Source organism: Puma concolor, chromosome A1 (genome assembly GCF_028749965.1).
Source record: "Puma concolor isolate L17-30 chromosome A1, mPumCon1.1.hap2, whole genome shotgun sequence".
NCBI lineage: Eukaryota > Metazoa > Chordata > Mammalia > Carnivora > Felidae > Puma > Puma concolor.
This window is the reverse complement of record NC_141667.1, coordinates 240375731-240390961: the sequence shown is the minus strand read 5'-3', so window position 1 is coordinate 240390961 and position 15231 is coordinate 240375731. Positions and strand designations below refer to the sequence as shown.

The window sequence follows — 15231 nt, the reverse complement described above, 5'->3', positions numbered from 1 at the left end:
TCTACTACGTGCTGGGCTCTGAGGGTTCTATGTGAATTTACTTATGTAGAGCTACCTCATAACCACACATGGCCGTAAACCTGAAGAAACGACATCAAAATTACTATTCTTTTCTTACAGGTGGGAAGGTGGAAGGTCTGAAAAGTGCTATCACTTCCTCAATGAAACTGAGGGAAGAGTCTATTTACGAAGTAAGAACCAGACTCAACACATTTTCCAACATGGAATTCATATTCTGATCCACAACGTTAACACAGCAGTCCCTGACACGACTGTCGCAAGACTCTGCAGACAGTGAACAATTAGATCCAAGAACTGCTGAGATTTCCCCAGGGCCTGGACCAGAGTGTTGGCAGGGAGCCAGAAACCCAGAGCTCTGCTTAATTGGTGTAAAATGGGGCATACTGTAACCACGCTCACTTTCAGTGACTTCGTGGTCTAAGCATCTGTTTTGAAATACCTAACTTTCTAAAACCAGGGGTTCCCGTTCCAGCAAAAATAGAGAGGTTCTCAGGGAGCTGCCAAGCACGTATGGAGGGTCCTGAGTGATTCGATATGTCTGAGGACAGGCAGGAGACTTAGCTCTCTTCCTGTGGGAATTTACACAGATCACTTGGTTTCCCATCTCTAGGGTCTTCTCACCCTTTCTTTGAAAACTAAAATACAGAAGACGTAAATCATACTGTCTTCTCACAACACATAATCAGGGAGGGTTTCTTCGCGGTCGAAATGCACTCAAGCTTCCTCTGCCACCGACTCATCTCTGTGCCATCCGCCCACTTGCCCACCTGGCAAACATTCATCCAAAGCCTACTAACTCTCAGGCACTGCTGGGACAAACCAGAACAAAACTCCGCCTCGGCAAGGTGAGGGTGAGGGGGCCAAATAAACAGCTTCAAAGGACAAGAGATGCCCAAAGGAGAAAAAAAAGAAACCATGTAAGAAACGGGTGAATAAAGGAGAAAGCCAGAAAAAGCTCTGAAGCAGAGACAACTGGGTCTGAGTGTAGGGAGGAATGGAACTCCAGCCAGAGGGAACAGCATTTGCAAAGGAGCAGAGGGACAGGAAGTGTGCAGGCCCCGCCCTCACATTCACGTCCGGGTGGAGGCTGTTCCTGGAGGGTGATGGAGGCTTGAGACCCTGGAGGTGCACGGGGCTCCATCTGAAGGCCCTGCATGGACACGCTGTCTGCACTCCTCGCAGATGGTGGCAAACTGCTGTCTGTGGTTGAGCTCGGGAGGGGCACGGCCAGAAGTGCCCTTTTTTTTTTTTTTTTAATTTTTTTTTTTTTTGTTTATTTATTTTTGAGACAGAGAGACACAGAGCATGAATGGGGGTGGGGCAGAGAGAGAGGGAGACACAGAGTCAGAAGCAGGCTCCAGGCTCTGAGCCATCAGCCCAGAGCCCGACGCGGGGCTCGAACTCACGAACCGTGAGATCGTGACCTGAGCCGAAGTCGGATGCTCAACCGACTGAGCCACCCAGGCGCCCCCAGAAGTGCCCTTTTAAAGAACTGAGTCTGGAATCTAACCGGAAGGGACAACCACACACACCAGGTAGACGAAGAAAGCCTGGGTGAGAGGCAGCAACCCCAGGGAGGGAGGAGAAGAGGGCTCGGAGCTAGCTACACCTTGGCCAGGTGTCAGGGCTTGAAGACATCAACAGCGCCAGCAGCAGGTGGGACATTTGCGTAGCTCGTGACTGTCCACGAAAGAGAGCGGTCAGGTGAGTGAATGGAGAGCTCGTATCCCTCCCGCCTGGCCCGTCTAGGGAGCAGCGGTCTGTGATAAGCCTCATCTTACCCTCAGGCGCCACTAGCAGAGTGAGGAGAAGGTACAAGGTGTTCTGCACTCAGCCAAGAAGGGCCAGGGCCGCAAGAGATGGTCCAGACTGAGGGAAAGGAGCCGTGAGAAGGCCAAACCAAGGCGCCCTCTCTGCCCAGCCACACCGGCAGAGGGAAGGGGAGCCAGACGCAGGGGAGGGAGGCCCTGGCTGGTCCTGAGGCTTAAGAGCCACCTCTGGAATTTACTTTCAAAATGGGAAGCTGGGGCTCCCGGGTGGCTCAGTCAGGGAAGCATCCGGCTCCTGGCTTCAGGTCGTGACCTCGTGGTTTGGGGGACGGAGCCCCACGTCAGGCTCCGTGCTGATACCGTAGAGCCTGCTTGAGATTCTCTCTCTCTGCCCCTCCCCCACTCTCTCCCAAAATGATAAAACTTAGGAAAAAAAACGGAAAGCTGCTGAAAGCTGGGGAGGAAGTAAGGCTTTGTTTGGGGCGGGGGTAGAGTCTGACATCACTTCTTAAGCTAAACAACTCCTAAGATCGACGAACGTTCACAGAGAACACACCCTGATGCGTAGCATCCAGATCAAGGAGTGTCGTCATGACAACTCCAGAAGCCCCCAGCCTCCCACAGACCCACGCTTCAAGGGGAACCGCGGTCACAACTTCCAGCACCAAGGATCAGCCTGGCCGGTTTTTGAACTTCATGTCCGTGGCAGTCCACGCTCCGTACTCTTTGTCCAGCTTATCTGGGCCAACACCGTTTGGCTATTCACACACCCGGTATGCAGCAAGAGGGCCACTTTTTCACTGCCGTGTCGTGTTCCATTGTGTGAGCATCCTGGCCATCCACTCTGCCACCACAGGACACGTGGGTCGGTCCCGGTCTGGAGCTGCGGCAAACTGTGCTGCTGCCTTAAGGCTGCTGAGCCCCCACGGCCCCGGCCCCAGATCTGAGGTGCTGAGTCCGCGGCCCGCTCTACGACACTGCTCCCACCGCCCTACCAAGTACTTTGCGCAGTTGCGGGCAGAGCCTTGGTGGTTCATGCGGTACCTTTGCGGGGCTATAAAAAGATGCCCCTTCGTCAAGTAAGTTCTTTGCGACTGTCTTGTCGTACAACGCGAGCAACTCCTGCCCTGGGGAGCTTTCCAGAGCTCTGGGGACAGTGGCCTGGCTCGCTCTTAAACATACTGAGGCCACATGTCACGATCTATCACACACCCCGGGTGAGGGGGGCAGGTAAAGTCTGAACCACAAGGAGGGTGGTTCTTCAAGGCAGGTGACAGAGGAGAGATGTGATCGTACGTACTGTCCAGAATATGTGCGTATCGTGCGTGTCACGTGACTTTATCCGGGCAGGTAACTCCCCGCTGCTGCTCAGGTAATCTGCGAGCAGCCCAGAGTCTGCACATAGGCTGCACACGCCCTCACGGAAGTGAGCACTTACACGACGTGAGGCATGCCCGTTTACGTGCAAGGCCCTTGAACCGTGCACAACGTGAACACTCACACAAGGCGGTCCTGTTACTAGGTCTTAGGGAAGCAAAAAATAATGGCAAGCCTCTGACTTTAAGGCGCTCAGAGTCTAAGATGGGAGACAGAGGGGAGGATTGGTTACTTACCTAATGTGACAATAAAAGTCTTCCCAAAGAATTATGGGGATCTGAAACGGAATAGCAGCCGGAGAACGGAGAGAAGTGGGTGGGTTCAACAGCAGCTAAGAACCAGAACCTGTCAGGGTTGGTGACGTTCACCAGAGGACTGCTCTGGAAGAGGCGGCCAGGTTTTTGGTCTGGAAACCAGAGCTGATGGCAGTACCGTCCTCTGAGCCACGACAACCGTCGGCACAGGGAGCACCGTCCAGAAAGCAGCCTTGGTGGGGACGGAGGAGGGCAGTTATCGGGAAGTGAGGACACGTCTGGGGGAGGCTGATTCAGAAGACTGCCGTTCGGTGCAAAGGAAACAGCAGCTGGAGGTGAGAAGCCGGGCTCCCGCCCCCAGCTCTGGCACTTGGCTCCGTGAGCTGGGCCAACACTTCCCCTCTTGGAGCTTCGGTTTCCGGCTGGGCAACAAGCCTCCCTCTGTCTCCTTGACAGGGCTGCTCGGGAGATCACAGGTGAAGCCGCCTGTGACATCACTCTCCTCTGTAACGCACAACACCCTGGCCAATTATTAGAGTTACTAATAAGTTCAGGACTCAGAATCAGTAAAAACGGCTTTAATCAAGTCAAGAGACCACACCAGGGCAAACTGCAGACGGGCTCAGTGGAAAAGGCACCAAACTGAATGTAGAAACACGGGTATTTCATGCTCACTCCGTGTGCCTCCTCTTTAAATATTCGATAACCGTGCTTCAAAAGTTAAAGTATCTTCCTTGTTAAAGAAAAAAAAAAAGGGGCGCCTGGGTGGCTCAGTCGGTTGAGCGTCCGACTTCATCTCAGGTCACGATCTCACGGTCCGTGAGTTCGAGCCCCGCGTCAGGCTCTGGGCTGATGGCTCAGAGCCTGGAGCCTGCTTCCGATTCTGTGTCTCCCTCTCTCTCTGCCCCTCCCCCGTTCATGCTCTGTCTCTCTCTGTCTCAAAAATAAATAAATGTTCAAAAAATTAAAAAAAAAAAAAAAAGAAAAGCACAGAGAGAGAAAAACTTAAGTCATTTGACTTCATGTTTAAAACACGTGCCTTCAGCCGGGCCCAGGATGTTCAGTTCTGAGCAGTACATGAGTTTCGAGAAGCCGACTGCTTCCCGACCAGCCAGAATCCGGTTCAATCTGTAGGACTCTGGGCAACTTAAAAGCAACAAATTCTTCCTTCCTTCTGGAACCTGGCAAGACCGTTGTCTCTGCTAGGAACAAATACCATTCCCGGCCCGATTCACTTATGCCTCCCAGAATTCTCAGCTTAAAACTCCCCTCCGCAGAAGGACCTTCCTGCCCACCCAATCTCAGAGACCCTGCTCTCCACTCCCAGCCTTCCCACAGTGCCATCACAGCGTATAGTGTGGGACTCCTCTGGAGTCACCTCCCCGGGAGGCTCCGGGGGACAGGAGCACCTGCGGTGGGGTACAGGCAGTGCAGGAACACGGCTGGCACAAGGCGGTGCACACGGGAGGCCCCCAGGAAACAGCAGAGCTCTGCCCTGGGACTTAAGACGCGGCCCAAACGAAACATCCCCGAGTGAAGCTCACACCTCACTATGATCAAAGTCGCACAACTACAGTCCGTCAGTCAGCCAAGAACAGGAACGCAGCTGTGACACAGGCCACTATATGGCTGGACCGTGAGAACATCGTGCTAAGTGAAATAAGCCAGACACAGGAGGACACACACTGCATCATTCTGCTTACATGAGGCAGCTAGAACAGGCAACCTGAGAGAGACAAAGCGGAAATGGAGATGACCAGGGCCCAGGGCAATGGGGAACTACCGTCTAGTGCGGAGAGTATTTGTATGGATGATGAAAAAGCCTGGAGGGCAGACGGGGGTGACGACTCCAAGAACAACGTGAATGTACCTCATGCAGCTGAATTATACACTGGTGAGTGGCTCAAATGACACGTACTATGTACAATTCACTTTCATAAAAAATGGGGAAAAACCATCTAACTATTCACATTTAGCTAACTCGCGTTTGGAGAATGGTTCCCTTTCTAAACACAGCTACACATGCAGAGACTGGACCTCAGGATGGGGCGCTGACAGGAGGGCAAAGTCCCCTCCCGGAGTGAAGTCTAATCTGCCGATGGCACACATGCCCATGCGAGGGCACCACCCCCCCCACCCCCAGCGCCACCACCAGGATGCTGACCGTCACCCCCACCGTCACCCCTGCCACCAGGATGCTGACACACATGACAGGGGACAGCTTCTGCAGAGCCATGCTCCTAAGACACTTGGCAGCTTTAGGCACTCGAGTTGCCCACAAACATCCCAGTTATAAAGCCAACCAGCACAGGTGAGGCCAGCATTTCTGTGTTGCCGTCCGTATTTATTCCTGAGCCGAAAAATACCAAGTGGATGAACCCTTAAACAGAATCTGATCAGAGGTCTTGGTTTCTTTTCTTCTTGTTTGCCCCTCAACAGCTTATTATGAAAATTTTCAAACTACAGAGAAGTGGAAAGAATGACTCGGTGACACCCCATAAACCCACCACCCAGGGGAGCCCCTCCGCGTGGCAGGGAAGGAGGGCAGCACCCACTCTTCTCATGTTCTGTCCATCTTCCACCGTCGTCTTACGGCAAGCGCTGGCCCTGCGACCACCACGGGCACCGTCCTGTCTCCGCAGGCCAATATGTAAAATAGCACCTCTGGGTAAGCTGTGTTCCTGCCTGAACAATCTGGAAAGCAGGAAACTTTCCTCCAGTCTCATAAAGAACGAAAGTATTTTCGCAGCCTGAGACCTTGTATTTTAGGTTTTAGTTTGAAGACAATCGATTTCATGGCCAAATTATGAACTTAGGAAAGAATTTTTCGTGGGAATACTCACTAAACTAAGACTGCAGCTGGAAATTAGTTCCTCTGACACACCGCCATATCATTTTAATAAGTTCTTTCATCAAGAATTTCCTAAACAGGGCGACCCTACAGCCTCGTGGACACGGGTTTTAAGAAATGAGGGTACCAGGCAAGGTAGGTCTGGTTTTAGAAATTTGTTTGGTATCATCAATCGATTTGAACATGCTTTAAAAGAAACTATAAGACTCCAGAATTTTAAAACCACAGCACAACCCACAAAACAAAAACTCCTCATTTTCGAACCTGGAGCTGAGACAACTACTTCAGTACAGGTGGCTCATAGAAAACTGTTACGAGCGATTATCTGAAGCGTCTATTAATTTGGCGCCATCAACTCCAATCCCGATCCTGGAAAGTGCTAAAGGTGTTCACGAACCTTTACTCTGATTTCTTAGTGCTTCGTAGACCCACACTGGTTGCTTAACGCCTATCAAGCACCAACCACAGAATCCACCAGACCCACGTCTCTCAGGACCCACACTAATGGCAAACATTGGCATTTTTTAAAAAATGGCATTTCTTGGGACTAAAATTCCACTTATAATTGAAATCATATCCTTCCCATAATGAACTAGCAAAGCTGAAACTACATCAGGCGGCCGGGCCAGGCCTCCGGCCAGATGCTGGACGTCAGAATCACAAACCACCATGCTGATGGGCCTCTCCATTGTGTCCAGGCCAGGAAACCACACAACGGGGGCCATACCCCTCATAACGAGGGTCTTGGAGGAAATCAATGATTACATTCCTCTGGGGATCCAGGAAAACTCCCCCCCAAAACAGTGCCATCACAAGGCTGTAGTGGGCTGAGAAGTGCCATAGGTGTGCCAAAAACTTTGCTGGATATTATGAGGTCTCACCCAGATGGAACAAGGTCTCACCTCTAAATAAGCTTACTATCTAGAAGAAAAACAAACCATCACATTCTCTATAGTTCTGCACCCGATATCTGTAGGATACGTATGTGTGCATTATGAGCAACGGCATAAAAAAAAAAAAATGGAACCACAGAAGTCTGTACTCAAGATTACTCAAGTGACCAGGTTGTAGATAAATTTATTATCCGTTATTTGCAGCATTCCTAACAGCAAGCAAGCAGCTGTACAGGATGGGTCTCCTTATCTTCAACTCCATACCCGAGCAAGGGTTTTCAATCTTTGGGAAGGCCCTGCTTCCTCCCCCTCCAAATTTCAGACATACGCCAGCTAGGGAGTCAGGACACCCATCCCATTTGAGAGCCCCTGCTATGGACAGAGGTAACACTGTGACTGTGCAAAGAATCCGAGTACATGTGCCTGTTTGGGAAAAATCTGTTACAGAAAGGATCATTTCAGCAAAACTGGAAAGGCTAAAGGGCTATGATTTGATGAAGGAAGTGTGAAGCTATTCTTAGAGCCTGGAACTTCCTGTGAAAAGGCTCAAACATACAAGAGAAAGATGAACAGGCAGACAGTGTCGGGGAGGGGGCAGGTACCGTCTGGGTACATTTAATGAAAACACAGGAGTGAGACTCCTGAGGTAGGATGAGGTTAATTAGTAATGGAACCCGCTGGTCCTTAGCATTCCTCATCAGGAAAACTGCCTGGAGGCAGGGAGGCCAATACTCCAACCAAGGCCCACCCCAGTCAAAAGCCAGCTTACATCCGTAAGATCTTTGCCATCCTTGCTAACTTAGAGGCTACAGAATCTACACTATGCCAAAATATAACAATAACTAGCTGTCCGTAAACTTACACCACTGCTACAAAATACGAGATGTTTCACTTGTCCTCCAGAGAAATTCCTCTGAATGTCAAACGTTAGCACGTGAGCGAGAAGTATTTAATTAGCTTAAAAAACTGCTTGTCACCATTAGGTGGCCATGGTCTAGATGGTAAGCAACATAAGGTTTTGTTTTCATGTGGTGACCGGCCAACATTCAGCAATGTCAAATTTCTGTCCTAATTTTAGTATCACCAACATTATCTTTATTTCCACTATTAACCCGTTTGAATAATACTTCCAAATGAAACGATAAATCGAGTAACAGTCGCTTTAAAAAAAACAATCCAGAGAGAATAGCTAACACTTAATGAAACTGGTGGTCCGAGCAGGGCTACGGTCAAATACCAGGAGCCGTTCAAAGGCGCCGTGTGTAATAATGGCCTGCTTCCTAGAGCATCATCCACCCGGCATCCAATAGGAGCGGTGACCCCTGGACTTGTGCCACAGAGGCCCAGATCTGTCCAGAGGAATTACTGAGCAATAGGCTTTTTTAAAAGAGAAGGAGATTCAGAGACTTTTTTCAGCTGGAAGTCAGTCACTTTAGGGATTATCAAGCCCGACCCCTTCATTCTGCCGATCGGGATATCTTGCTCCTTAAACAGATTTACAGTCAAGACAAATTAAATGCGCTGAGTTATCTTCTGTATTTCTTCAAGCCATTTTTTAGAGGTCAGGAAGGAATACTGTTGAGAAGTTTTACATCATCACCATGAAATAAAATATAAAAACGGCTTTTCGAAAACTGTGTTGGTCTGGTTTTTCCAATACAAAGCAGAACGCCCCCCCTCCCCCAAGCTTTCCAAATCCTACCCAGTGTTTGTGGAGAATTTATCAGCTTCAACACCTTCCCCCCCCCCACCAGAATAGTGGGATCTAGGAGCCTAGGGCTGGCTATTTACAACACAGCATTTAAAATAACAAGTCATAGTATTGTAGAAACACTCCCCTCCCACCAAAGGAAAGTCCCTCCCATCAACCCTGTGATTTGCTAAGGAAAGAAACATGTAGAGTTCCAATATACACTCCGGTCAAAACCATTTCCAACTAGATGCAGAGACTAGTAGAATCTTTTCCAATTCTAAAATTTCATGATTCTAGTAATTGACCTTAATAATTTTGCGTGATGTCTTCTGCAGATACTATCTTAAACGGCTTGACATTTGGAGACTTATTAAATGTTTGGCAATTTTAATTTCAAAGGAATGCTGGTGTATTCATGAAACAGTGTTCTATATACCTGGATAATGAGTCCAAATTTTATGAGACGCTGAATAACGTAGTGTCTTGTTAATTATAATTTAAAACAGACTTTCTTAAACAGTCTCTGCATTCTTATTTTGTAAGATTGTTGTTACTACCTTACTACAACGGCCGCTAAACAAAAAAATTAAAAGATACAAAGCCTCTTAGTCTCTTGATTTAGCCCTCAAAATCGGTGGTCCATCGTGGAGGGATTTACCCCGAGATTCAACTAAATATATGGACCAAGATGTACTTCTACAAATTTCCTAACAATAAGCCATTGTTAAAGGAAGGCCCCTCATCTACTAAACTTGAAGTTTAAACCGAACACTTGTACAAAGACAACACACGTTTTGTGACTTTCATGTCAAATTTCAGTATATTTAAGTTTCTTAGTAAAATGTGGGTAAACATTCCTGTAAAAATGTAACGTATTTGCCGAATACTTTGGGAAACGCGTTCTTTGGTCCCTGACTTTTTATCTGCAAGCTCATAGTCTCTGCTTAACAGCACTATTAAACGATTTTTTTAAAGTCTAGATTACTACTATATTGAGAGCACGCTCACTTATATCTTACACGGTGCGAAAATGTAAAAGTTCTTGTTTAACATTTTGTCATCACAAAGCTACAAATAAAGGGTACTTTCACCGTTACGCTTGCAAGAAGAAAAAAAAAAACCTTCTAATTCGAAGGGCTCAGATCAGGTGGCCAGCAGCCCTCGAACACCGGGGCCCCCCGCGCCGTCAGGTGAGTTTCACCTCCTTCGGGGACCGGCCTTCCCCTCCTCCTCCTGGAGCATTGGGGACCCGGAATCAACAAACTACAGGTTTGCTCCAGGCTGACACTCCCGCCCAACCCTGCGCGCCAGACTTCGCCCCGAGGGAGATGCTCTTCCAGAAGTTCCGAAGGCAGGCTTGCGCAGAAGCGACTGGCAAAACTCGCCTTAACTCAGAATCCGCACCTCCGGGGTCCGGCAGGGGAGCCAACTGCACGTGAGGTTGCATCAGAAAAGACGAGCTCCAGAAAGTCGGCTAAACTAGGGCGCAGGAAAGGCGTGTTATGCAACGGCCGCCGCTCTCGCGGCCGAGAAGGCGCCCCTGAAGCTCGGGCTGCGACCCGCGAGGACCCGGAGGCACACTCGGAGAGGTCGGGGCGCGCGCCGGCCGGGCGTCGCCGGGGGCCGTGCGGGCGGCGCGGCCCGCTGGGAGGAGGGTGGGGGGACGGGCGCACGGCCCGCGAGGCCACGACGCCGAGGCCTGTGCAGGGACGACGGCGCGGCCCCCGTAGACGGCGGCGCGGTGGACGCGGGATCCCGGCGCTGTCGGGCCGCGGGGCCGCGCCCGGCCCGGCCTGGGGGTAAAAGCCCAGCTCCCCCCGGGGCCGCCCCTGCCCCGCCGGGAGCCCGGGAGCCCGGCCGCCGCCGCCGCCGCCGCCGCCGCCGCCGCCCGGCGCACAACAAAGCGGCGCAGCCCCGCCGGCCGGGCGCTCGCTCCCAACTTGCCCGGCCCCGCGGACGCCGGACGGCCCGCGACGACGCGCCGCCAGCGGAGGCGGCTCCGGGCCCGGGCCGGGCGGGGGCCGTGGCGGGGGAGTGGGGGGGGGGGGGCAGGGCGCAGGGCTTCGCTCGGGACAAACTTCCTCGGCCGCTCCGCTCCCCGCCCCTCGGCCCGGCCGCCCCGCCGAGTCGGGCGCCCCTCCCGGAGCCGCGGCCCGCGGCGGCCCGAGGGCGGGCGCGGGGAGCCCCAGGGCCCCGCCGGCCCGCGGAAACTTCCAGCCGCCCCGCCGCGGCCCCTGGCCGCACGCCCCCCGCCCCTGCCCCTTCACCTCCTGGGGCGCGGTCTACACCCTCCGGGGCGTCCTCGCCCGCGGCTCCGGGGCCTCGCGCGCCGGGGGACCGGGCGCCGGTGGCTGGAGCGGCTGTTGGCCCCGCGGGGACGGGGGAGCCCCGGGCGGCGGCGACGCGGGCGGCGGCTGCTCCATCTTCCCGGGGCGCTCACGCCGAGGTTCCAGCGCGCAGACCCAAGTGGGACATTCGCTACATTGTTGGCATTCCACGGGCGTCACGTGACCCCGCCTCCCGCGTCACTCTCGGCCGCATACCAGCCCGGGCGGGGCGCCTGCGGCCCTGGCTGCTCGGCGGCCGGCCCGCCCCGCTCCGCCCCGCCGCCGCTTCCTGCCTCCCGGTCGCGGCCGCCCCAGCCCGCCGCCACCTGCCCGCGGCCTCCCCGCCGGCGCTCGCGGACCTTTCTGCCACTCTGTCACCCGCCCCCGGCTCCAGTACTGCCCCTTCGACTGCGCTGGTATGAAAGTTGGTAACTCCGTCCTTAAAGCCGCCGTTAGGCATCTCAGACCAGCCTTGGTGGAGAAAGTAAGTTAACAGGCCTGAAGGAGCCACCGAGTTACCAAACAGACGCCAGCTGCTGAGAGTAAGGGCAGAAGAGGACAGACGGCCGTTTGTCCGTGGCATCAAGTACTAAAGAAGGACGTCCGGATGTGTATCCAAATGTGATCAGTGTGAATTCAGTCCAGCCCCACTGCCGTGGCTATTTTGTCTGCGGGAAGTGTCTCACGATGCGCGTGTTTCAAGACTATGTGGATGGTCTCGTAGACCAGCAAGTGACTTTTGCAATCCAGCCCCTCGACTGTCTTTCCATTTGTGAGCTCTGGATGCGGTACAGGGCATATGCAGGGATTGTGCGGAGATGTGAGCTCGTGCTTCCTGCCACGCACAGACTGCGGCAGGTGATGGTAGGGACTAGTATCGTTGTAAAAGCAACTCCAGTTTCCTTTTTCATTAACAAACTCTTGTGAAGTTTTAAAATTTTAATTTGAAAAGAAACGGTAACGAAGGTCATCGTGTCCGGACGTTTTTCACGACTTTACCAGTCCCCGGTCTGTCATGCTGTGCTCTCGCCTCTCTCCCTGCCACCTAGGCTTCCAGCCCTGCCTCTGCCTTAGCTCTTCCAGGGGACCTTCCCACACAGCCCGCCTGTTTTCTGTCCGCTTTGAGCTCTGGTAATGAAACCATTCTTGTGCAACTTAGAATTCAATTTTATTTTTCAGTCTTATCCCGCACTCTATCCAGGCATCTTGCGCGGTTAAGTCCCCCGCGGATAATCCGCAATTACATCCCTCTTGCCCTCACCTGTGTACCTCCTCACTCCCACAGCGACCTTACTTTTTCCTCCCTGGCCCCCAGCGGGCTGGGCTGGTTGACATTCTTCTTTGCTTGTGTTTTAAGGTCCCGCCCTTGCTGTCTTCAAAGATGTCAACATAATTGAAAAAAAAAATGTTTTTTTGGTCAAAGAAATATTGTAAATAAAAGGAATTTAGTGGGCCTTAAAATTATGTGTAAAAACCCTTACAAAATTTTGTAATTAGTTACAGCATTGTTTGCAATAGTGAAAAATCCAGAAGAACGTAAAATATCCAGCAATAGGGAATAGTGGGAAAATAAAAGGTAGATATTCACAGGACAATAGAGCTAAGTGAATGAACTAGCTGTATACTTTTCAAAGGATGCATGAGAGAATTCAATTGGAGAGTGGAAAAAAGTAAGTTGCAGAACTATATATATATACTATGATACCGTATTCATAAATACCACAGAACCTAGACTAATCCCGTACTTTTATGAGTATAGACATGGAGACTGCAAGAAGATGCACCCAATTCAGGACAGCTGTTGCCTACGTGGAAGGAGGGAAACCAGACTGAGGAGGGAAGAATGAGGACTTGAACTTTACCTCCAGTGTGTTACTTCTTGTATTTAAAAAAGCGATGCAGAACTGTCAAAACCTTAAAATTTGTTGATTCCGGGCAAGTAGGTTCAATCATGCGTGCTGTGTTATCCTTTGTGCCTTTCTTTGAAAAAAATCTTCTGAAAATTTTCAAATATATATGGGAAGCAAAGTGGAAACAAGTAAGTTTCTAAATGGAAGCTTGCTTAGGGAAACTGACACACCTATGCAGGAGGATATTGTGATTAATGGTCATGTTTATTGTTTTTCTGGGTATGTGTTTATTGATGTGGAGTCATTCATTCCTTTGGGTTTTTTGGTTTTTTTATTTTTTGAGTACTGCTATGAGTCATGGGCTAAAAGCAGGCACTGGGGATACCATGGAGAGCAAAACCACATGATTTATCCCCTGCTGGAGCTGACAGCCTTGTAGTGACATAATAGAGTACACTATCCAATTTTGTAAAATAATATAAGTGTATATTATATTATACACTTATAATATAAGTGTATATATTACTTATATAAGATAGATATTATACAAGAATATCTATTATATAACATGTAATACAAAAAAACTTAAACATACGTACATACGTATTTTTTTTCTTTTTAAGTCCAGAAAAATATGCAGCAATGTTAAAAGTTGTAATTTCTGGATTTAGTGATTCTGGGTGATTTTTGTTTCATTTATTTTATTATTTTTTATGTACTTGATTTTCCTTTATTTAAAAATTTTTTTTTAATTAACAAAATTTTTTTAAAGTTTTTATTTTAGAGAGAGAGTGCACGCATGCTCGCGCTTGCTCATGAGTGAAGGAGGGACAGAGAGAGAGGGAGACACAGAATCGGAAGCAGGCTCCAGGCTCTGAGCTGTCAGCACAGAGTCTGCCGCGGGGCTCGAACCTGTGAACCATGAGATCATGACCTGAGCCGAAGTTGGACACCTAACCAACTGAGCCACCCCAGTTCCCCATTTTTTTTTAAATTTTTGTAAGTTTTTAAATTCCAGTGTAGTTAACACACAGAGTTACATTAGTTTCAGGTATACAATATAGTGTTTCCACAATTCTATACATCACTCAGTGCTCAACATGATAAGTGGACTCTTTAATCTCGGTCACCTATTTCACCGTTTTAGGTGGTTTCTGTCTGATAGTTCTTAATACTTCTAAATAGAATAGTTAACAAAAATTATGTTTAATTAAATAATCAACTAAGTAAGTACATCCACACAATTCATCGAGCCGAGAAGAGGAGGAGAGAACGTAAGTCCAGCTGAGCACGAGGCCTACCGCCGTGGCAATGTTTCAATGTGTAAATAATTAACATCCCATGTATATAGATGTATGTGTGCGTCCTTACTCTATACCAGCTGTTGCCCTAAATTTGTGTATTATCTCATTTAATCCTCTAGACAACTATGTGATGAACCCCATTTTCTGGAAGAGGATCCTAAAACACAGAGTCCCAGTGACTCACCCAAGATCTAAGAGCTGGGATTCAAACCTTGGTAGATCTGGCTCCAAAGCTTAAAAACACGGGTCTCAGGAAGTCTTGATTATAGTGTACTTATAAAGAAGGAAGCTGAAATCAAATAACTCCCTTATGCTTCATCTGAGGGAGGAGGAGCGGGCGTTCTAGAGGGAGGAACAAGAACTCAAAGGCACGTCTCCGGCAGCAGCCAGAGCAGAGAGAAGCAGCCGCTGGGAGCGCAAGGGGCAATCCACTCCCAGGCAGGGCCCCCGCGGTTGTGAGGCCAGGACGTTTCAGAGGTTCTCACTGAGGCACCCGAGGAGGATGCCACCAGACTGCCTACCTGTCCCCCACCCCTTCCTCAGGCTTTGAATGCAAGAAACCTGAATGATTATGGCTCAGCCTCGTTATGCCTTAGTGCCTGGAAAGCAGCATCCGGTCCTAAAAGGCCTACAAAACTGGAAGATGAGGCACACTGATTTAATTTGTTTTATACCCAGGTATTTTGTTTCCTTGAGTAGTTTATAAATTCCACAGGGACAGGAACCATATTCTTCCCCTGAGACCACATACAAAGAACGTCTTAACTATCAATTTGAATGTATTCAATGCACTTTACGGAATTATTTTTTTTTTAGTTTTTTAATGTTTATTTTTGAAGGAGAGAGAGAGAGAGAGACAGTGTGAGTGGAGGAGGAGCAGAGAGAGAGGGAG

General features: G+C 50.0%; 2 protein-coding genes across 3 annotated transcripts in view; one reads left to right on the top strand and one right to left on the bottom strand.

The window, feature by feature from the left end:
* Nucleotides 1–11328, bottom strand: part of LATS2 (large tumor suppressor kinase 2) — a 78620-nt gene extending 67292 nt beyond the window's left edge. The window contains exon 1 of one of the 2 annotated variants that reach the window (XM_086715257.1): nt 11126–11328. The gene's annotated coding sequence lies outside the window, so the exon portion shown is untranslated. The remainder of the gene's footprint in view (nt 1–11125) is intronic. The other variant, XM_086715254.1, reaches the window with a different exon arrangement.
* Nucleotides 5168–13213, top strand: LOC147584901 (uncharacterized). Its single transcript, XM_086717702.1, has 4 exons — nt 5168–5315; nt 9927–10048; nt 10342–12049; nt 12945–13213. Exons 1-3 carry the CDS (start codon nt 5168–5170, stop codon nt 11605–11607), a joined length of 1536 nt encoding a protein of 511 aa, XP_086573828.1. The 3' UTR covers nt 11608–12049; nt 12945–13213.
* The last annotated feature ends 2018 nt before the right edge of the window (nt 13214–15231 follow it).

What these genes read in the sequence shown, in the direction of transcription:
- LOC147584901 (XM_086717702.1), top strand. Translation starts at nt 5,168, where the DNA reads ATGGAGATGACCAGGGCCCAGGGCAATGGGGAACTACCGTCTAGTGCG. An exon ending in TGCAGCTGAATTATACACTG is followed by an intron (nt 5,316 to 9,926) that starts GTGAGTGGCTCA and finishes GTCATCACAAAG; the next exon opens with CTACAAATAAAGGGTACTTT. An exon ending in GGGGCCCCCCGCGCCGTCAG is followed by an intron (nt 10,049 to 10,341) that starts GTGAGTTTCACC and finishes CGGCTAAACTAG; the next exon opens with GGCGCAGGAAAGGCGTGTTA.